The sequence below is a fragment of the Pseudopodoces humilis genome, chromosome 11 (assembly GCF_049639895.1).
Source record: "Pseudopodoces humilis isolate 2021_Gansu_Grassland_sample_001 chromosome 11, ASM4963989v1, whole genome shotgun sequence".
In the NCBI taxonomy this organism is placed as follows: Eukaryota; Metazoa; Chordata; class Aves; order Passeriformes; family Paridae; genus Pseudopodoces; species Pseudopodoces humilis.
This window is the reverse complement of record NC_142210.1, coordinates 18,104,801-18,128,068: the sequence shown is the minus strand read 5'-3', so window position 1 is coordinate 18,128,068 and position 23,268 is coordinate 18,104,801. Positions and strand designations below refer to the sequence as shown.

Below are 23,268 nucleotides of genomic sequence, written 5' to 3'. Positions count from 1 at the left end.
TGAACTGGATTTTACTGCAGCTACTTTCTCCAGGCTCAAATAGGTGAGAGATGATTTTTTTCACTTTTTTTGTCCTGTCAACAGAATTATATACTACATTTCATGTAACTACATGTATACAAATGTATTGAATGAAGCTGGGTAGATGATACAAGCTGAAATTTGAAACAGAGAAGTCTTGAAAAACTGGAAGTAAATGCATAAAATATGTATGCACATGATGGAACACTGGAAACACAAGCTCTAACTACAGTTTCAGCTCCAAGGTTATGGCATCAGGTCTTGGGTTGCAGGTTTTCCAAGCCCAGTGGCACAAAAAAATATGTCCTTTTCTTTTAAACAGATTGAATTTTTGAAGAATCATAAATACATCTACTCTGTACAGTAAAATATGTAGAAAATCAAGTATGAAATGTAATCTCATTATCAACGAGAAGACAAAGCTTTGATGTCAACAGGAGTCCTTCTGTGGACTTTGATACAGAATTAATTTCAGTAATTTTAATTATTTTGCCCCATCTTAATATCTTTATTGCACCATGAAATGATGTCTTCCTAAGAGAGAGCAAACAGTTTGGGTATTTTCTTTTCTTTCTTACTCAATTTTGTTTTGGTTTCAGTGGGAATATTTGTTGTTGGTTGAGTTGCTGACAAAGAAGTTCTGAGGGACAGGAGAGGATGTGTGTGTCTTGGAAAGTAGATGTAGGTGGCATATTGGCCTTACAATGGATTCACAGAATTGAGGAGTGATAATTCACCCAAAATCCACGCTTGTAATATTTTGATGTATTATAACAATAAAATCTTGTGTATTAATAACATATTATAATATATATATTTATGGGGTAGTATTTAGCCAGATGAGATTTACTTGTGTAAGTTCTATTACCTGTGTTTGAAACTCATAGTGTTTGTTACTTAATGGTACTCCAAAAAGCACTTTATAACTTCAGACTTAGGTGAGCTTGCGTGTTTGAAGAACTCTCTCAATGTTTATTTGTTTCCTCCCTATTGTCTCTTCAGAAATTGTAGAAGAATATATTTAATCCAAGAACTCTAGTCTTCTAATTAGGTGATATTAATTTCATTTAGTTATGTGCCCCTTTATGCAGTCATAATTTAATGTGTGATTTTCTTCTGCCTCACAGAACAGGGATGAGTGAGCAAGAACCAAAACTTTTCTGAAAACAGGAAAGAAGACTTTATTATATAAAGCTTAAACAGAAAAGCAAGAGTGACAGGATTTCCATACAACTGAAAGATTATTTTCTTTAAATGTGTAACTCATGTTTGCTCTTTATGGGCAGATTGTTAGACTATATGTTCAGCTCTCTCAAGAGGCATTTAGGACTTCAAATGCAATAGTAAATTAATTTGCACAATAGAGACAATAATGAGAGATTTGATTCCAAACCAGAGATGTGAAACTTTTGTGGAATTCCCAATCATTAAAAAGCATAAATGACAGCTTTATTTACTTGTGTAAATGAATCCACCAAGGAGGTAAAACACAAGATCGACAGGATTAGGAAGAGCAGCCCCTTTTTTATCTCCAAAGAGATGTGACTTACATCAGTGTTATTGCCATCTTTCCTCCACGTCACTTGGCTACCCCAGTCCCCTGAGAGGCCAACGACAACAAAGCAAGGGCAGATGAGAGCCCTGGTGTGTGTAGGCCTCGCTCCTCCTGAGATAACTGAGGTTACTCCTGGCAACGAGGAGGTGACAGTTGACAGCCATCGTCTCAGAAAGGAAACCATTCGTTTACTCAGAGGCCAACACAAAGCTTCCAGATGGGAACAGTTTTCTGTCACTGTCTATCAAGGCTGGAGCACAGCTCTCCAGCCTTCTGTGACATCAATTTTATGCTGAGAGCACAGCAGTCTCAAAAAACACTGAAGAGCCATTTACTTGTGAAGTATAAGAAACATCTGTCAGGGGCTAAAAGTATTAAAGAAATGCTTAACCATACATTGAGTTGGCAGAATCTTAGGCTCAGACTACAGGAAAAAACATTAGCAGTGAAAGTCCACAAGATTTATCCTAATTTATCAGATTACTTCCTCAGAAAGTCTCCTTTTGAACTGCTCTTCAACAGAAGAACAAATGTGTAGACTTCAATGCTTAATAAAGCTAAAAAGCTTCTCCCTGGGGTAATTGAAATTTTTCCATCAAAGGGTAGATAGACCTGGTTGCAGCTGCAACAAAGAAGAAACATATAAAGCCAAGTGGAAAGCAGTTAGACAGCATTGGTGGTGTAGGACCATTGAACATGGTCTTGCTAATTGGAATCTATAGCACAGGACATTCAACTACATGCTGGGCAAATGACCCTGAAAGTTTCAAGTCTATCTAGTATTAAAAAAAAAAAAAGTTCAGATGTAAAAATAATCATAGGAATGATGGATTCTGTATCCTTGAATGGGCATAGCCAACCAGAGATCTGGGTAACTGGCAAATTTCTTTTTTAAATAAGGTCCTTTGAGTCCCATATATGCATCTACTTTCACAAGCATTTCAAAACCCGTCTTCTAATAATTTCACACAGAGCTTTCAGAGCAGCAATGTTCAAAAGAATGAAAGTAATGAAACACAGCAAAGTTTTACATTTTTATTTCTGTACTTTGGGAAAATTCCTATTGAAGACAGAAGGCAGTTCAAATTGGAATTGCTTTACTGCCAACAAAAATGTGTGACTCTTGATCTAATGAAAAATTAGAGAGATTGAAAAGCAGAAGTAGACTTAGGAAAGATTTCAGTTACAGCAGGATGCAGCCCTTATTGCATTTGTAGTTCAAACTGTGATCTCTAAGGAGATCTAAATTGCTCCGAAGTGTGGAATTTAGGGTATTTGAGACTTTATTTTCTCAGGGGAACAAGTATGGGTAGCTAAGACATCAGGTTTTATTGTCACACATTGGAAAACATATGTTATTTTAACTTAAAATAAAATTTTATTTAATTATGAAAATGTTGAATTCTTAAAACCCTTGTCACGTGAGGTAAAAGTTGCTCAAAATGGTTCCAAAAAGTGGAAATTGTTGATTTTTTTGAAGCTTCCATTCTGATAAACTGATTTGGATAAGCATACTTTTATTTTACACTGGAAAAGCTGTTGTATTTGTCATTGTTATTGGTATGTAATGACTTCTAAATAGTTGCCACATGCTCTGTACCTTTGTGAGCACTAAAGTATTTCTGGGAAGTGAAACAGCTTAATCAGCAAAAGCTGGAATTAACCTCACACTAACACACAAGGATGTCAGAAGAAGCTACCCACGAATGCTGTGTCTGTGCTTCGGTGCCCCTCAGAGGTGAAAGACCCAGCTGAGGGGTGGAGAATCTTCCCTTGGGTGCAACACCACGTTACGGGTCTGTGCTTCTTCCCACACAAATATGACTTCATTCCAGCTTATTCCAGTGTCTTGATGGGATGTGGAATTGGCTGGGTGCAACAGATATGGGCACACAGTTCAGAGAGTAAAAGAACTCCAAGTGAATTCCTGCCTCAGGACAGAAAAAAAGTAGATTTTAACTTGGATGTTCAAAATACCAGTTACCATTATGTTGGATATGAATTAATCTTATGGGTCTCTGTATGTTGATGTTTGAAACCATCTCTTCTAACATTCTTTTTTAGTAAGAAAAACCATGTGAATATCACAAGTGACCATCATGTATTTTCATGTATTCCCCAGAACTGTTCTTTCTCTCTTGGTTTCCCTCATCTATCACTCATTTTATCTAGCCTCCTCTCTTACCTCATATTTTTCATTCATCAAACTATTTTTCATGAAAACCTGAATTTTGAACTTCCACTGTCATTTGAACTTTTCTTGTGTTGTTCTTTTCCCTCTATTCTTGACTTTTTTATCATTTTTCTCCTTCTTGTTTCTTTTCACATATACTTCATCCATTTGCACTAATCCTCCTCAGCCCCTCCATTTGACAGATCTAATGTAGTTACAATGTAGTTGCAAAACCACTTCTTTTCCACTGTCTAAAGCAGCATTTTAAATGTTGAACAGAGGAACTCCCTTCCAAAATCCATCAGGAAAAGTCCAGGGCTGGACATATCACTCCAGTGAGACAGAACAAAACAAGCAGGCACATGCAGCTGTGGTAAGAGCAGGTCAAAGCAACCTCAGCCCTTCAGGCTCAGCTGATGAGCCTTAGGGAAAAAATCACTGGTGAAATCACGTGCTGTGGTGTCTAATATGCCAGACAGCCAAGAGCATTTGGCATCAGGGGATCAAACAACTGAAAAAAGGGATGTGGAAGCATGCCAAAGGCATGATGTCCTAAGCACTTATGCAATAATTTTACTGATTAGATCAAAAGAATGGTCAGTTTTGTTGTATTTATCAGAACTGTCTATTTTATCACCAAAGTAGCTTAATGAGTTCCCTTTTTCATCTCAACAGATAGGCAGTCCAGGAAAACACTATGCTATTAATAGAATGGTATTTTTAGAAAAATGGAAAAAAGAAAAAGGCAAGAGTCTGGATTTTATCCCACCCTCTTCAATGGCATCTGTGATACAACTGGAACACATGTACCAGAGGAAGGTCACCTCAGTTGAAAGAGCATTTACAGAAGCCACAGGAAACGTTTGAACTTCTTGATAACTCCCTTCACTGAGATACTCTCTGTTCCATACTGCCTCACCCTATCTATCTACCAGCACAGATGGGTTTGAGGAAATGTAGATTTGTATTATGTGAGTTACCAGCTACTTCTTGCAATCATCAAAATGTGCACGTTTAATCCCTTACTCTGAGTATCAGTATTTAATTTCTTAAATCAGTGTCTATGACTAAAGTAATAGAAAAGGGTGCCCTGATTTTTTTGAGGGAGATGAATGCAATCCACATTGGGAGAACAACTGATGTTGAAATCCTGACACTAACATATCAACATTCTAGCACTTCATAAAATGCTTATATTTGCTTCTGGGGGACTTGAGCTCTCTATTTATCAAGTTTCTTTACATATGCACATGATGACAAACATACAAAAATACATATATATGTAATTTACATGTATATGTATAATAAATATCTGTTGCTCTGCAGGTGGGACTTTACAGGGAAACCAGAAAATACACATACACAGAATGCTTTACATTATTGTTCCAACAAATTTGAAGAAAACTTTCTTCTCAGCTCCTTCCTTTCCAGATGAACACAGATTAAGCCAACTATTAAGTAATTCTTATATCCTTTCCATTCAGATACTAAATAAAACACCTAAGTACTTTGCTGTATCAGAGCCTTCAAAAAGTAGTGTGTCAAGACAGAAACCTTCTTTTAGAACTGTCAATAGCAGAGTGCCTTGAGCTAACAACTGATCTCCTTTTGAAATGAATTATTTTGTGCTTTAAGTTATATCAGGTAATCCTCTAGGAAAATATATAAGCTTTTCAGTTTGTTTGCTGAGTTTCACACAGATGCATTGCTAACTTCTTCCTACCTCTAAGTTCCTTCCTCTCTCTTTCCAAACTGAATTTCTTCATTGGGATTGATGTGCATCCCTTTTCTACTTCAGGTACACCTTTGTTTAAATGCTAATGTTTCATGTTTTCATGTCCTGTGGAACTAAATTTCTATAACTCAGATCATGTATTAATGGTAGCAACATGCCCACTGTCCACCCTCTCTCACAAATTTTGCTCAGGGCTTCATTGCCTCCTTTTTAGAGCAGGCCCTGACTTTAAGAAATTAAATATAAATACTCAGAACCAGGGATTAAACATGCACATTTTGGTGATTGCAGGAGTTATCAAGTAACTCATATCACATAAACCTACTTTATCTACAAACCCTGCTCTTGGTCCAGTCCCACACTAGAAATGCAGATTTATCTTTACATGACACCGACACTGAAAGTTGGCCCAGGTCTCAAGTCAAAATAAAGGTAGTCTGGACTTGCCTGAGAACCAAACAAGAACCAAAAGTGGATCAGTTAGAAAGGAAAACATTACTTTCCTCCCCTGGTTTCCATTGAAAGTATTCAGAAGACAGAAATTGTTTGGGTTTATGTGGGTGGCAAGAGTGATAGGAAGGATATAACTCCTAACACTTGTAGATAAGAACTTCTGAACTTGGACACCTGAAGTTAATTCTACGGCAGGTTTTCCCACACCATTACATCACCACAACTGCAGAGGAGTACCAAGGTCCCTCTGGAGCTCACTGCATCTACTTCCTGACTTGGAACAAAGGCACAAGTTTGGACCAGCTGCATCCACACCAGCATTCAAAAGAGGCAGATGCACTGTGGTAATGAAAATTAGCAAACCAAGCCAACCCCATGAAAAGTTGGATTGTGAGTGGATGAGCTTCCACCCATTGCACAAAGTCCATTAAACAGCAGTGTTCTCATTGGAGTTCATTAAAATTTCAGTGAAATGATTCTGCAGTTTCTTTGCACGGTGCCAGGATGAATATTGAGTTTAGAGCAGGCATTGTCTAGTGCTTCTCACTGCTTTTATAATGACATCAAACTTTTCATTTTATTTTCCTTATATTCCTGTGCTGCTACTGACAAAAATGGGAAGACCAGTCAAGCAGTGGTAAGGCAGAAGTTCACCAGTGGAAAAAACAAGGTTCATATGTTGTCATTCAGTGTGAAATTACTTTCACATAGTAGTCTGTTGCCTGGATGTATATGTTTTCATTTTTCTGAATATGCACATTAGCTTGTGGACTTTGAACAAATGAAACCTGAAGGATATTGCTCATCATTACCTCAGCATAAAAACAGACTGTAAGGAAAACCATTTTTAATATTGGTTCTTGATGCCTTCCTTATACAATTTAATTCGCTCGGTGACTTTTTCTTTTATAGACTGCAGTAACAGGAAATAGAATACAATAGCAAATACCTACTGCATTCTGTGGATTCTTAACACTTTTTTATCCTTCTAAACATAGATTTTTAACCCTATACCTGCAAATCATTTTAAGTTCATTTTGTCTAGGCAGATAAATATGAGTGCTATCAGCCATAATACACAAAAAATAAATTTGCTCCAGACTTTTTTCCCTTTGAAGGTAGGTGTAAATGACTGCAAAAGTTCATTTACAATAATAGGAACACTTGTGATTTATTCTTTCTCTGATTTCCATGCCAGATAGAGGGCTTAAAACTGAACTGCACAAGAATGTTTTTACATACACTCACTTAGCAACACCTTTTGTGGGTCCTATTTTCAGAAGTGGTGTCTGCTTACAGTACTTGCAGATGTGGCTGGGCATGGATGTGGAGTTCAGCAAACCTCCAGACAAAAATTCATTCATTAGAGAAGGTCAGGAATGCAGTTGTGAAAGGCTTATGAAAACTGCCAGAGATCCTTCTTCAGCTCGGTATTAAAATAGGGCAAAAATAACAGTGAAGTATAAACCAAAACAAATCAAATCAACACAAAAGCTTTTCTAAAGGTGTTTTCTACAACCACAAGCCCAACAGGATGATCTGTATCGAGGCCATATGTCTTTATGTAAGTGTTCTGCTACAAGATATCAGATCCTCTGTTCTACTTGCACAGGTTAACTGGAAGTAATTTTACAAGTTTCCCAGACTTCTTTCTGCCACCCAGGTACAATTCATAGAACAAAGAAAAGATACATGTAAATGAGCAAACGTGGAAGCAGGAAATTTTTCAGAAGAACTTCTCCAAGACTTTTGCTGAATTGTAATGTGATTTTGTCATTTGGTAAGATATGAGACCAATATGATCTTGTATCTTTCAAATATCCACCTGTGTTGTCTCCACTAAGAATTAATGATGCATAGTAATTTACAGAGCATCTCAGTGCTCCCTGCTTCCTAAGTTTCTGCGAAGGTTGGAAGTCTGTGCATGGATGTTTCTCACAGTCATCAGCCTTCTGCCAAAATTTCAGAATGAGGAATGGAACCAAAAAGGTTTTTACCCACTTAAAGGCGAAACTAGATTAATTTTTTATCATTATTTTGATTTTTATGGCATGAGTTGCTAAGTGTCAGCACTTCCCTTCACTGAATGGAATGTAAGGCCCAGATAGTTACATTGTAAGTCAGAGCGCAAGTCTGCATTCAGTTGACCTTGGGTTTTGCTATTTTTTTAAGAAAATATGCTAAGGAAGGATGCTTCTGGGTTTTTATTTTAATGAAAGGTAGGAAATGTGCTCAGAAAAACAGAAAAATGACCCTTGTTCTGTATCAGAAAAGGCACTCAAGTTAATTGGCAGCAAAATAACTGATAGTTTAAAACTACAACACATTTTTCAAACAAGTTTTCAGCTTACTAGTAGTGTAAGAGGAATAGCAATGTGTGCATCTTTTCACAACTAACCTTACTTTAAGAGATCACTATTCTAAACAGTTACATTGTTGACTTCAGTTGTCTCACTCTTGTCCAAATCTTTGGAAATAGCTAAATTTTTTCTGCTTTTGGCTGAGGTAAACATTAACAGTCTGATGTCAGAAGGTCCCTGAGTGACAACTTCCTTGTGACATTCAGTTACACATGATTCCATTAATTCATGTATGAACTAGCGCATACTCAGTATTGATTTAAAAAGTGACAGTGATAGGAATTTTAAAAGGCCTGCGTATTTTTCCTACCTAGATACTTGCAGATTTTGGACAAAAATCACTTTTTCAAAATATGAAAACTCTGCTATGATACTGTTTCACTATGAGTTACATTTCCAGTGGTTTTATGGCTTTTTCTGGACCCTCTCTAGTATGTCCACATACTTCCTGAATTTTAGAAAATGGCATTTGGAAGGGTAGGAGTGTGGGTTGGTTGTTTATTTGCTGAAATCAATACTTGCAAAGTTTTCTCTCTTGAAAATGTGGTTTATATTGCTCATGCTGTATCACCATCATAAATGCTTTTCCCATCCTAAATAAAGTAAGCAAGCGTTATTAACTTGCATTAATTCATTTTGAAAGACTGTTCCAGAAAATTCTTCAATCTCCCATTGTAAACTTCTTTCCAGACTAAGTCAATTAATAGTCAGTCTATACCTTTTGGGGAGTCTTTCTGCTAGTCATGTTTTCTGTCTTTTACAGGCTCAGTCTCCCATGGATCATTATTCCCTCTGTGTGCCTTGATGTATTTGATGACAACATCCTAATCCTTCAGTGTTTAATGCTTCACCCTTTGTTTTGCTCACTCAAATAAGGGAACCATTTTTCTGCTCTTTCCAACCCAGGGTCCTAAGGATACAGAATCCTGCAACTTCTGATTTAGTGTCCCTCTGGCATGATTCAGCTTGCCCTCCCTCCTGAGCTGTAGAGTTTTCAGAGAGGACAGAGAATGGTTCAACCAGATTTACCCAAAGTATCTTCTGGACCACAGCAGCTCTAGGAAATGAAAGTTGCAGTTTCACTGCGGGTGTTGCAAAATGAAACCAAAAAAAATGAAATGAAAATGAAACCTTACAAAGTCTGATGAAAAAAATTAAGTAGCTACTATTAGAGGAATTATTGAGTTCTTGAATCTGGATCCTCCCTTTTCTTATTTCAGTAAATGTTTAAAGCAATTTAACTTAGTAGCTACTCATAATTTACATTCAATGAAAACTAAACTTAGAACAGGCTGATTTGCTGAAAATTATTATGGCCCACAACCTGCTAAAGTACTTTTCTACCCCCATTTAACCCAGGCACAGCAGTCTGCTTCAAAATTAACATGCAAACAACCCTGTCCCTTTAACCACTATCATCCTCACTTCCAGAAAAACAAACTTTATCAGGCAAATTCAGATGCAGATTGCATTTGCTCAAGCCAGCCCTTGTTATCACTAAAGCCCAGAACTGTCCCCCAGTTCTGCAAATGTGGACACCCAGGCACCTCACACATTTTGGTATAATTTCTTTTTTTTTTCTTATCCACATCCTCTTTTTATTCCTAAGGACAGCAGCTCATGCATACTTTATTTCTGGTTTGTTTTTAACCTGAGGCACCATTTTTTTAGCAGTTGACAATGAGACTCTGTGTCTCGGTAGCTGAATAAACGAGCTTCAGTCTATTCAATCTTGGGACGATGAAAACTTTCGGCATAGAATTTTTGTAGCACAACTGTTTGCTTCATATTATCTGGTTCCTTTATCCTGTAAAATCCTGAGTGGCCTCTGCCAACAGGAAATGAGGAACCTTTATTCAAGAAGGGCTCTCTTGCCCATGTGTGGTCTTAGCACCATGGATAGAATAAGTTGTGGGTAATTGGTAAAGATTAAAACAAAATTTAGAATAAAAGGTACCCTCCAAAATTTATGTGGAATAAATATTATGCAAGACTAGGAATATTCATGCACACAGCATGGGAAAAAACATTCATGCTGTTGAACCCATCTGTCCTTCAGTTATGGCACATCAGAACCATAGAGAATCTCTGAGGTTGAAAAAGACCTTCATGATCTTCAGGTCCAGCCATCAACCCAGCACCGCCTTGTTCACCACTAAGCCATGTCCCCAAGAGCCACTGCCACACTTTCTTTGACCATTTTGACCATTTTTACCCAGCACCCAGATTTCTCAACACTTGGCCTGTATTGTCCAAAAATCCTCACCTGTCTGACAGACATGGTTACAACCGGCACAAGATTAACATGAAGAAACTAAAAATGAAAACATCTGATGGGTAAAATATCATCATGGACTCCTGGTCATTTGGGTCTGACGCCCAATGAGAAAGATCAGCAGGAAGAGCATTTGTATTGAAATAGCCTTAGGCTGGAATTGGAGATTCAGATTAGATAACAGAAAATAAAATGTCATGGTTAGGAAAGTTAGGCATTGGAACAGTGGTCCAAGGAGGTGGTGGTCACTATCCCTGGAGATGTTCAAGAGGCATTTTGATCTGGTGCTGGGTGATGTAGTTTAGGGGTCACAGTGGTACTGGGTTGGCAGCTGAATTTTATTATCCTTATGGTCCCTTCCAACCGGAATGATTTTATGGTTCTGTATTTAAAACTATTGCAAAAACACATGGATTTGGCACAGGTACAGGCCGTTCATCAGGCTCTGCATGACTAAGCTTATGTGAGCATCCAGCTCATAGCACAATTCGCGTCCCAGCGTGTTGCGAGGGCCAGCACACCAGGCATTTTTTATTTTTTATTGTTTCTGTCGGCAGCAGCACACGGGGCAGGCAGGGCAGCCCCGGCGGGGCGTGAGCAGGGCGGGGCAGGGCGCCCGCCCCGGGGCTGGCGCTCCTTGAGGGACAAAGCCGAGGCGGGGGCTGATGTCGGCTACTATCTTAAGCGCCCCGGGCGGTGGCTCAGGAGCCAAAGGTGCCCCCTCGGGCGCGGCCTTTTGAGCGGCGTTCATTGCAAAGCGCGGCCCGCCCCGCACCGCATTGTCTCCGCACGCAGCGACCGCCGCCCCGCTCACGCGGCCGCACCCGCGCTCCCCCCTCAGCCCCGCGCCGGCGGGCGGGGAGATAACGGCGGGGAGCCCTTCCCGGGAGCCCCTCCCGCAGAGACCGCCCCGCTCCGCCGGCGGCGGACAGCCCTCCCCGCAGGGCCCGCCGCGCTCCGCTCCGCTCCGCTCCGGCCCGCCGGGAGCAGCAGGAGGGGCCGGAGGCGCGGCCCGGCGGGCGGGGGGCGGAGGGGGCGGGCGTCGCGCTCCCCCCGCGGTGACAGTTTCTAGAAGCTCGTCCCGGCGTCCTTTGCGGCCCCAACATGGAGGAGCTGACGGTGGAAGTGCGCGGCTCCAACGGGGCCTTCTACAAGGTACCGGCGGCGGGGGCGGCGCGGGCGGCTCTGCGCCCCGCGGGGCCGGGGCCGAAGGGCCGCGGGGGAGGGGACGGTGAGCGGGGAAGGTGCGGGGGGTGCGGGGCCGGGGGCGGCAGGGATGGAGCGGAGCGGGGAAGGAGCGGCGGGGGGGCGGCGGTGACGAGGCTGCTGAGGGCTGCGCGCAGGGGAGGTTCGCGTGTGGGGAAGGCAGAGCGCTGGCGGGGCCGGGGGGAGCAGATGCGCTGCGCGGGGATTCCCTGAGCCTTCATTTTGGGAAGGGTGGGTGTGTAGGGGGATTTGGTGTTAGAAGATGCAGGGGCTTTTGGATGGGATGGGGTGAACCGGGGCGATAATAATGATTTTAAAATGTTTTAAATAATTTAATTTTTTTAAAGATTTGGAGTTTATTTATGCCTTCAGAAATCTTCCTTCACCATCACCCTCCCTGGAATGTCAGGATGGTACAGGATCAATGCAGAATACGCTCAGCTGTTGCCTGTCAGTCATTTTCCCTTAAGCCTGGCTTCAGATGTTTAAGAATCCCAGCTCTTTTTATGGCAGTAGGCTCCTGTCTTCCTCTCCAGAAGGGCTGATTCCAGCCAGTATTGTGAGCACGCAGTGTGGCTGTGTTCTGGGAGGATTTAATCTCGGGACTCTCTTCAGCTATTGTGCCTAGCCACATGCACACTGTGGCATTGCACAGGCAATACTGCACTTGGTGTGGGGCTGTCCCGTTTGATTCCCCCTCCCCCCTTCAGAATTTCCTGTGTGCAGCTGTGGATTTGGCTTGGGAATCGTGGTGACTGTACAGTATGTAGAGGCAGTTGGGTGTAAGGGATTGTAACCAGCTGACTTCAGGAGTTAGTTCTTTCGACTGGCCAAGACAAATGGGAGATACTCATATGAGGAAAGAATGTAGTGGGATAAACTGCATCCCTAGTAGGAAACCCTCTGAAATTTTTTTACCAAAATGAGTAGGTAATAAATTTTATACAGTGGATAATTTTTTTGTTGAACCTGACATATCACACCGAAACCCACATCAGAATCATTTGCGTCTAGAACAGGATGATCCTAAATAGAATTCTTTTTTTTTCCCCCTGAGCATTAAGAAGCCCAGAATTTGGAAACATTTTTCTTAGCTTTCCAGTTTATACCTTGTGATCTTGGACAGCTTTCCAAATTATGGATCAGTTGCTGTTCTGCTTAAGAGGAGTGTCAGACACATGGGAGTATGAGGTGTGCAGAATTTTTGGACTGAAGGGGTTTGTGTGCATGGAATTTGCTACAATAAGTCTGATTTAAAATCTGTGAGGATGACATCTCCTCCTAAATCAGCAAGAATTATCAGCTTTGGATTAGCACCATCATGTTTTAGCCCTGTGGACAGTGACTTAAAAAAGCAGAAGTTTTAATTAAAAATGGCATAATGGCTTTGAGATCAATGAAGTGGGGATTAAGTCCAGCGATGGCATCTTCATGGTGGATGAAGGAAGGTTAGAATGATTGGATGCACAGTGATCAAAGCCCCAACTCAGAGTAATCCACTGTTAATGGAGAGGGGGAAAAACAACCCCCATAAAAAAAGACCCGAACCAAATCATTCAAACAAGCAGAATTTTAAAAGATTATTCTTGTGAGCTAAATGCAGTGAAGTGTGTGTGTCAGGGACTCCATTTTGTGAGTCTTACTCTTGAGGAAGGCAGAGGTTCTGCATTTATTTTGGAACTAGGTAACACTCCTAGGTCACTTGCTGTTTAAAGTGACCTAAAGCAAAGAGGTGTGTCAGTCTCTTTTAGGAAGTGTCCTATTTTGGGCACCAGTAGCATTGATCATTGCAAGGTAATGAGAAGAGGCTCATCTTTTCTAAGCTGTGTGATATTCTATGGAAGGTGTCAACAGTTTTCTGAAGAGAAAAAGCAAAATTTGTAAGATGGGGTGAGATTTGAGGTTTACCTTTAGGACAGTCTAAATTTTGGATTAATTAGCACAGCATAAACCCAGATAAATGAGATCAGAAAGATCCAACAGAGATAAAAATGAAAATAATTATGTAAACAATAACATGAGAGATTTTATTTTAATGAGTTATTACTATGATGTGCAACTTAGGTGCAATAGAACAAATGCAGTGGTTAAATCTGTTAGAGCATTATAGTGGGTTTTCAGTACTTAGTAGAGGTATGACCATGGTAAATGGTACTCTTTATTATAAAGTTTCTTTAGTTCCTCTAAGAATTGCTCTTCAGTTTTAACAGAGGATTCTTCCTAAGTGCAGGAAGAACACATGTGATATGTATACACTATGTTTGCAATAAATTGGTATGAAAAATTAATATTCTTTATTAAAATTCATACATCATGAAAAGCATTTTGAGTTTTCATGTATCAGTGGGCAGTTATGGCAAATCCAAGGTAATTTAAAAAAAAAATTGTAAGAGGAAGCATATTATGATCTAATTTTAAACTTGTATATCTAAATCACCAAATTAATTTGTGTGGGTTTTTTTTGGTTTTTTTTTGTCTGTTTGCTTTAAAGAAGTAATGTAATCTGGAGAACAGGACATCAGTTATATTTTATGCCAGGTTCTCAACCATTACACAGCAGAGCCAGTGTTTAGCCACTTCCTGCAGCTTGGAAGACTTTGCATATATCATAATTTTGAGCACCCATTGTCTTTGGAGAACAGATGGCACTGATGGGGCTTGAAATGGTTATGGGCTTCTGAAAAATGGGATTTGTGCTGTGGAACAGGGGCAAACAGACAAGGTTGCTGAAGAACGTTATGAGCTTGCGTAAATTAAAGGTGCTGTCAGGGCTTCCTTTGAGTAGAGATGCTTTCTAGTTGAGGATTAGCTGGCAGGAAACTTTTCGTCTTTGGGACATTAGAATGGACTTTATTTTATGAGTGGTCAAAAATACTTGGATTTCTTTGGTTTCTGAATGTGTTGAAGAGAGTGAAAGCTGAATACTCCCGGCCTTGTCTTGGTCTGCCTGCAGTGTTTTCAGGGTGATGGTTCACTGTGTCATTAAGATGAAGTAATTCACAGAATCACAGATGTCTGAGGCTGGCAGAGACTGTGGGAGTTCACCTGCTCGGGTAAGGCCACCTAGAGCCAGTTCTCCTTATCCAGATGGCTTTTGAGTATCTGTGAGGATGGAAACGCTACAACTTCCCAAACAACCCATGCTTCTCCTCAGTCACTCTCAGTAAAAAAAAAAAAAAAAAAGAAAAAAAAAATTTTCCTGACATTCATTCAGAAATTCCCATTTTCCCATTTGTGTCATTACTTCTGGACCTGCCAGTTGTAGAGGGTCTTGGAAGAACCAGACAAAAACATCAGTTTTACTCAGTATCTCCATCAGTCTTTATGTGCTCATTTATGCAGATTAAGAACCCTGGTGATGCACATTATTCATGATTTCCCACCTCAGCTTCCCTGAAATAGGTTGGGCCTTACAGTAAGACCAAGGTACATGAACTGAACATCAGATCAATTCCTCTGAGTCAGTGGCATTTGAACAACTCTGGAAGATCCGTTGTGTACTTCCTGCTAGAGACTTCGCTCTGCTGGAAAATGGGCTCTGGTGTGCTGCAGGCCCTTCTGTTTCTTTAAGTTCTACAGTTGTAGCTGTTTAGATTATGCAAGGGAAAAAAAAAACCCATGAATTAAAATGGAACTCAACCCTTAATTTACAGGTTCTGAAGTGCTTCCTTGTTGGCCTGTTCCTCTTTCAAGAGGTGCAGTTGTTCTGGTAACAGGACTAAGCAAAATGCTGGTAGCAGGAGTTGGCATTGGCCTCAAGGCAGACACAAGCCAAAATATTACTAAGGGGAAAAAATGATGAATGACAAGTACACACCATTTCTCCGCATGTTGAGCCAAAGCTTGATGAGCAACTCTGTGGGAGTGAAGGTTTATGCATCAATAAAAGTACAATTATTTTTTTAAGTTTTTCTTAAAATTTTTAATTAGTGGCTTTGCAAACAGCTTGAGTTGCTCTGAGTGTTTTTTAGCTTGATGGTTATTAAAGTAGGAAATTGTCATTAAGAATGTAGCTTACACATTGTTACACCAGCAAACTGTAACTAGAATGACCTTTGGTTTTTTCTTTAAAGATCTTAACTGTGTTATAATTGTCAGCATTTTTTTATTACATATAGCCCTACATCTATATGGGTGAGAAATTTTAAACATTTTAAAGTTGTTCCCGATTAGTTGAAAGTTGTGTAGAGTCTTGCAAGAAGTAGCTGTAGTTACTGTTGCTGAGCTGTTTGGTTGAGCCTTTTATGCTGATAGAAGGGGGATGCCAGAGGGAGTGGTTATTGACTGCTGAGGTGCATGATCAGTGGAGGATGTCTTCCAGAAGTTTTGCCCTTTTGGAGGATGCAGATGAAGAAACCAGCGTAAGAAATGAGTCATTGAGACTTCCATGAGTAAGCCCAAAGCAGTAAGTAAGCCCAAATTCAGTGCTGAGGCAACTGTCAGAACAGCACTTGAATTTGCATGTAATTGTGGATGGAAATCAGCAGTAATGTCATAAATTAAACTATGCTTGTTAAAACTGATATGATAGTTCAGGATATTTTTCTTTTCTGATACCTGCTTGTGGTGGTTGTTTTGCAGTAAGCCACAGCTGCTTGCTTTTATCAGTTCCATGTATAAACAGGTGCAGCTAATAACTTAAAATAATACTAAGTACAGACCTTCTTGTCAAGTGGTTTGATTATTTACAAGTTTCTTTTGTTTGCTTAATTTTCTTTTTGTTTCCCTTGGGGGCTCAGCATGAGATACATCCTTTAGCAATAATTATTTCATGTGTTTGTTATATGAAACAGTTGTGTTTCAGTGTTAGTTAGAAATACCAAGGGTTCTTGTATGTGAAAAAGAGTGAAAGACTTGGTAATTGGATATATTGGTATAGGCTGCTTGACCTTTATGGCACTGGTTCAGCAACAGTCTGTGGTACCAGATGCCGAAGTGTTTGCTGTTTGAAATTGGCTCAGCAGTGGGTATGGTGATATTAATACAGTTTTAGTGTGCAGGTATGTGTGACTCAAAGGCCAGCACAGTGGCTGTCCCTGGAAAGAAAGTTTGCAGCTAAACTAACAGTACCTCATTTTTAGATTGGATCACCCTACGTGGGGATCAGATAAACTTAGAGAATGTAGGATATAGAGGGAACTTGGATTGCATCTACTTGTTTTACAGATTTTGTGACTTGCCTAGAATTGGACTTCTAAAAAAAATAGTTGTGTGTGTGCATATACACAGACATACAGTTCACTGTAAGGGCACTTCAGTAAGTCTTGATCCGTTTATGTTATCAGCAGATCCTAATCCTAAATCCATGAGCAAAACCCAGGTAAAAGGGAAAGAGTGGGTGTGGGTGTCTGTTACGAAATGAGGAAGTCTCAGCTGCAGTGATTTTGGTGCAAAAGGTTGGCTGAGAGTTTCCTGCCCCATGGTTCACCCTGCACACTCTGTCCAGCCCCAGGTGAGATTCCCTGGGTGTCCCATCCTGTCCCTCTGCAGGTGCTGGTGTTGGGAGCCCAGCTCCTGCCAAGTGAGTGGCAGAGACAGGTCTGAGCCCAGGATCCTGTGGAGCCAGCAGGACATTAATAGCTCATAGTACAGTACAGTCTCCTGCTCCTCCTGAGCGGGGCTGCTCCAGCCAGGGCATACATGGACTGCCAGAGATGCAGCTCACAGCACAAACGGAGTGACTGACACCAGTATCTGCAGAGGCCGAATCAGAGGTCTGGCAAGATGAAGTCATGTCAATTTTTCTTCCCCTTTTGCCCTCTGCAGATCTGTGTGTGTTACAAAACACAAAGGTTATGTGTAAGCTCACTTGCTGGTACTGCAATTCCTTGCTCTTTTTGATGCCACTGTATTTATTGAGGATGTGTTTGGTGGTCTCCTGGTAGCTCTGCCTTGTCTCCTGCGGTACATGGAATAATATGTTAGAGCTTTTCACACTTAGAAACTGGCATTGTCTGTCTTAGGCAACACTGCTAAATTAAATTTCAGTGAAGGAGTACATTGTTCATTAGAGCAAAAGTTGAGGTGAGGGATCATTACTTAATTTAGTAGAGAATGTTTTTGATACAGTATCAGGCATGACAAGTGCTAATCTATTTATATAGGTTACCTCACAAATAAAGAACTCCTTCAAAACTCCCTAATTGAAAACCAGGTTATTTTGTTTTCTGTTTTATGTTCATCACACCTCTTCTGTAGAAATCCTTGTGAATTTATAGGATTTACTACAATGTCTGTTTTGTATTGTGAAATGCCATAATGTCACAGGTTTTTTGGTAAAACCTTTTTTTTTTTTAATTTAGTTATCATATGCTCTATGAAGACCTCTTTAAAGACGAAACTAAATCTCATCCTGACATGCATGAAATCTTTCTGTTTTTTTCTGGAAGTTGTAAGTGACAGCTGATAAAGTGTATAGGTGAGGTTGAAGGTGGGAAAGTCATATGCAGGAAGTTTTGCTTTCAGGAAATACTCTAATGATACTTCTGACGTCCTTCATGATAGTAATTAAATATTTTCCAATAAAACTATTTAAAAGCCATATTGAATTTTCATTATTTCTAGTTTTATTAAAAATAGACCATACAGTCCATAATACCTCATAGACTTCTGTATTTCAGTTGCTGTAAATGTGATCTCATCCCCACAGCTGTAGAGAAATTGATAATCAGAAGTAATTGTATACAGTTACATTCTAATCAGACTTTTTTCATGCCTCACAACAATAAAATTATTTAATAGTCATGTAATTTTATTTGATACTTTACATATGTGCAAATGTGACCTGAAGTGAACACTTGATAGATGTTATGCTGGATTATACTAGGGAGTGGAAGAGTTTGGGAATACCAAGTGAAAAAGCTGCGCAGGTAATTCCAAGGCAGTTGCTGCCTACGTGTCTGCCAGCAGTGAGTCTGCATTACATTCTCCTGTGGGAGGGAAGAGCAGTGTGCACACTTTGAACTGAAAGACTTCCGTCCGTGAAGGAGTTCCTGAAACCCGCATGGTGTTGTAAAATGTACAGACTCTTTGTTGGAATTTGTACTTTGGGTTTTATTAAAAATTGTCCAGTGTTTCTGTTTATGCAGCTGACGTTTGCGCAGTGTCAGCTGTTGGTCTGTTGAGAGCCATATCTCTGCATTCCTGTTCCACTTCAGCTTTGGCATTCTTCAGTGGGACCTTAGCTTGAAAATTGGTTGTGACTATTAAACCTGTCTGTACCTTACACAGAAACCCACACTTCACCTGGTAATGGGCTAATTGTCTTAAATCTTCAAAAGTCATTGCAGTTGGATTCCTTTTTTGCACTTCTTTTGTCATCTTAATGAAATCTGTCCTCAGTGGATTCATGACTCTCTTAACTCTAAAGAGCATTAAGTTCTGAATGTTAATCAGATATTTTATGGTACCTGAATTGGAATCTCTCTTGATACTGAAGTTGTGCTTTTCAGCAAAGGAAAGAACTGAATTCAGTTCTGCAGAATAAATTTTTAGCTACTACAGGCTGACCTTAGAAATACATTGAGTACTGTGAGAACACAACAGGAATAGAAGACCAGGTTCAGCTATGAAATAAAGTAGCGTAATGAGGCAGAGACTAGTATTGAATCACAGACTCTTGGATTGCAGATAAATGGCTGTCTCTAGTAGGGAGTTAATCTCTCCCTGTAAATACTACTGTCTGTTGATAAGTTGTCATGAAGCAGAATGCTGGACTGCATGAGGTTGTTTCTCAGTGCTGTGACTTCAGTGTTTTGTCCCTGTATAGAGTTTGGATGAATTGTAGTAGAAAAACTCCTATTTCCTGCACTGTATGCTGCTTTAATTTGTCCCCTTGCTGGGATACATTTGAAGGGAACTGTTGGTAGCATAAATTTGGTAGAAGTTCTGCTTTATATCTGTTGCTGGCTTACCCATGCTTTAGGCAGTAGAATTTTGTATGCTCTTTGCATGTTTAAACAGACATAACTTTATACTCCATCTAGTTTCCTTGAAACTGAAAGTCCCTGATTCTGGGTGTGGTTTACTCTCAACTGTTTCACTTGCTTACCTTTCAAAGAAGGAGATTTGCCTGCTTTCCTCTTGCAGTGGCAGGATGGCCTTCGAGAGGGTTTATTTTATTAGGAGCACACTAGGTGGTTCAACAAGATGACTTTTGGTGACCTGCTTTGTTGAGGGTTACCGGTATGCTTTCTGCTAGAACCAGTCTTTTGTGTTGCTGACAGATGGGTTTGAGGGAAGCTCGAGGAGCAGAAAAGCAGGTTTTGAGCAAATGCTTTCAGAGCATTGGCCGAGTATGAGCTCAGGTAAAAGGAGATTTGTTTTTATAGGCCTTTTGCAGCCAGCTGTCAGTGTGGGCTCCTTTACTGTCTGTCATTACATGGAGGGATCTACTGTGTCAAAATTTATCTTTGCCTGAGCTGACACATAATACTTCTGTGGGCTGGTTGCTCCTTGCACAGCTGATATGTTCTTCGTCTTCCTCAGCTGGCAGTTTCTTAAATGGATATAATCCATTCAGTAGATTTCCTGGAACTTCTTTCTCTTAACATAGCTATGCTTTCTTACTCCTTTAAAACTGCAGGGTCCTCCTTGACCACCTCTGCTTGGGCTGGAGCAAAGGCAGGAGTAGTGTTCTTGTTTATTTATTTATTTTATTTTATTTTTTTCCAGCATGGCTACGCTCCTTAATCAAGAAGTGTAGCATCTTAATTTCTGCATGGATACTTGGGTATAACCTTGTGAGGTTGATCTTTGTTTCTAAGTTTTTGGTATAATGAATGCCCCCTAAATGTAAGCACAAAAATACCATGAAATATGGTATTCTCTTCGTTTTCCTGGGAGGTCCTACAGGCATTTGGCCTCATCCAGTCCCCAATTTAGTACCTGAAAGATGATACCATAACTGGTTGTGTGGCAGCCTCTACTGCCAAATGTGATACAAACTGGCTGCTGGACTGTTCAGGGGGACAGTTTAGGATTCAGTTTGTGCTGGGAGGAACACCAGTGAAGCAAATAGTGCTGTGCACAGCTATTGGAATAACTGTCCTTGCCTGGATCTCTCTCATTTTGTTCCTGTAAAACACCTGTGCACACCTGTGAATAGAGTAAGAAACTCTTGGTAGTGGGTTCAGTTGTACATCAGCTGGTCAGATTTGAGCAGTCCCTGCTCCGCATGTCTTGGAATAGCCAGCTAAGAATATCAGCAACCTCGTGCAAAGAGTGGGAGTGTGTCTTGGAGCTTTCTGAGATTGGAACCTTGGTGTTAGTGGTGGTCTTGGCTCAGGTTCAGGCTGTACTGAAATTGCTGCCTTTTTGATTTCACATGCATTTTTGTAACAAAAATGTTTTTGTTTTAGGGATTTATCAAAGATGTTCATGAGGACTCCCTCACAGTTGTATTTGAAAACAAGTAAGTATTTTATTTTTAAAATGATTATTTCAATATTAGGTTATTTCAGATTTTACTTTTGCTATTTTTTTGTTTAATTGTTTTGCCTTTAAGAGGAAGCAGATTTCATTAGATATAGTTCTAGAAGTACAGGCTTACTATTCTGTTCAGCTTCCATGAGCTGCCTTCTTGAATCTGTATCAGAATCCAGTTCATCAGTTACACAGTCCTGTACATTCTTTGGTATCTTTAGTGATGCCCATAGATGTGACATTCAAATTTAATTAACATAGGAATCAGTGGCACAGGTTTGATACTCTTACTTAAAATCAGGAAAAGATGGAAAATAACAAAGTACTCAAATGAGCAATTCTGTGTCTACTCTCTGGAATGCTGATCAGTATTCTCAACCAGAGAGAAGTAAAAATATGCCGATGGTGATTTTTTTCTTTTAACTATTAGGAGGATAAATATACATATATATCCAGTAAAAAGACCTATTGTTTTTGAGTGGAAAAAGAGTGCAAATCTGTTAGCAAATCTTGAAAAAGAATTATCCATGAGGGCCATTTCATTTAATATATAAACACAGCAGTGCTGCTGGGAGCTTGTAGTGGCAAGCCAAGGCTAATCCTTGGGTTCGTAAAGTACAAATGAGTACCTTTTCAGCATTCTGACTGATAACACTGTGGATTATGGGAGATTCCAGTGCTAATTCCAAATACTCTGTGAGCTACATCCTCTTTCCTGTTTCCCTTCCAGTTACTAGGTGGAGATCCTATAAAATATGTCACCTTTTGTTGTGAAAATGGTTATAACCTTTGCCAGCTCTAACCTGTAGATTAGTCTTTGAGCCTTTCTTGAAGAAAGATTGCTGGGTAATAAAGGTAATGCTAGGGAGTGTGCAAGTGTGTCTTTCTAAACAGTATTTATAATCCTGCTGATGTAATTCCAGGTGTGTATGTACATTTACACGTGTGTTAAAAGAAATCCTTGAGGCGGACACATAAATAATCCTGGGGCTTACCCTGCAAAACACAGTGTTTTTTTCTTTCTAACCTATGCTTTCTAGTCCTTCTTTTATGAAGAAATTTAGAAAGTTGAGGTGGCAACTGTAATTTGTACTAACACTGAGGTTGTTATGGAATCTGTTACTGTTTCCTAGGTTTTCATACCCTCACCCCAAAACCCAGCAAACAAAAAAAAGTTAAATGCTTCATTCTATCCATGGACTAAGAAGATGTGACAAATCATGAGTTTAATCTTCAACGTCCATATATTTCTAAAGAAAAGTAATTACTTCTCTTTGCATTTAAAATACATACTTTGATGTCAGAAACCAAGTAAGCTAATGGAACTGCCAGGGGTTCACAGGGGGAGTTGAATTGTTGGCAAATCCATTTCTAGTGTTTTGTATCCATATTATCTGTGTTCTACAGAAAGTCTGGTAGCAGCCATAGTTCAAAAAGGATGGGCTGCAGCATATGTAGAGTGTTCTGTTGACTAAAAATAGATCTGATCAGGAAGTGTGTACACAGTCAAATTATTCTGTGACGTAAATCTGATCAATTTGTATGCTTTTTATGGAGTTAAATTCATAAGGGCTTTAGTGGAACCAAAATTGGCAAGTGTCCTGTTGAGAGCATCAAGTGTTGTGATAGTGATTATAACTAACAAATACACACATCTACCCCACAATAGGCAGTCAAAACTGTCACTTTGCATTTTCTGCTATTGTTAGCCAATCTTTATCTACAGCTATTGGTAGGTTCCCAAAGTTAAGTGTACCAGCACTAATGATGATTTTGTGACCATAGCAGTGCTCAGTCTCTGGGCAGGTAGCCTTAGTTCTTTTAAGAGACATTTTCTGAGGGTAAGGAAGCAAGGAACAAATGCAGAAGCTTCGGGAACTGGAAACTTCTATTACTGTTGGATGGAAAATTGGATCTTGAGGTACAGTTTCATAGAGGCTCATTGGAGTTTGAAGCAGCTGAATTGAAGGAGAGGCTACTGTGTTGTAAGAAGCAGGAACCTCCCTTTTTTGTGATGTTTGCTCTGTAGCTTAGGCATCAGTTCTGTCAGATTGTCTTGGTAGGTAG

General features: G+C 40.0%; 1 protein-coding gene across 3 annotated transcripts in view; it reads left to right on the top strand.

Moving 5' to 3' along the window:
* The first annotated feature begins 11,580 nt into the window (after nucleotides 1-11,580).
* Nucleotides 11,581-23,268, top strand: part of FXR1 (FMR1 autosomal homolog 1) — a 33,242-nt gene continuing 21,554 nt past the window's right edge. For all 3 annotated transcript variants that reach the window (XM_014254394.2, XM_005525060.3, XM_005525059.3), the window contains exons 1-2: nucleotides 11,581-11,727; nucleotides 21,138-21,190. In XM_014254394.2, coding sequence (XP_014109869.1) covers nucleotides 11,677-11,727; nucleotides 21,138-21,190 — 104 coding nt within the window. In that variant the 5' untranslated portion in view covers nucleotides 11,581-11,676. The remainder of the gene's footprint in view (nucleotides 11,728-21,137; nucleotides 21,191-23,268) is intronic.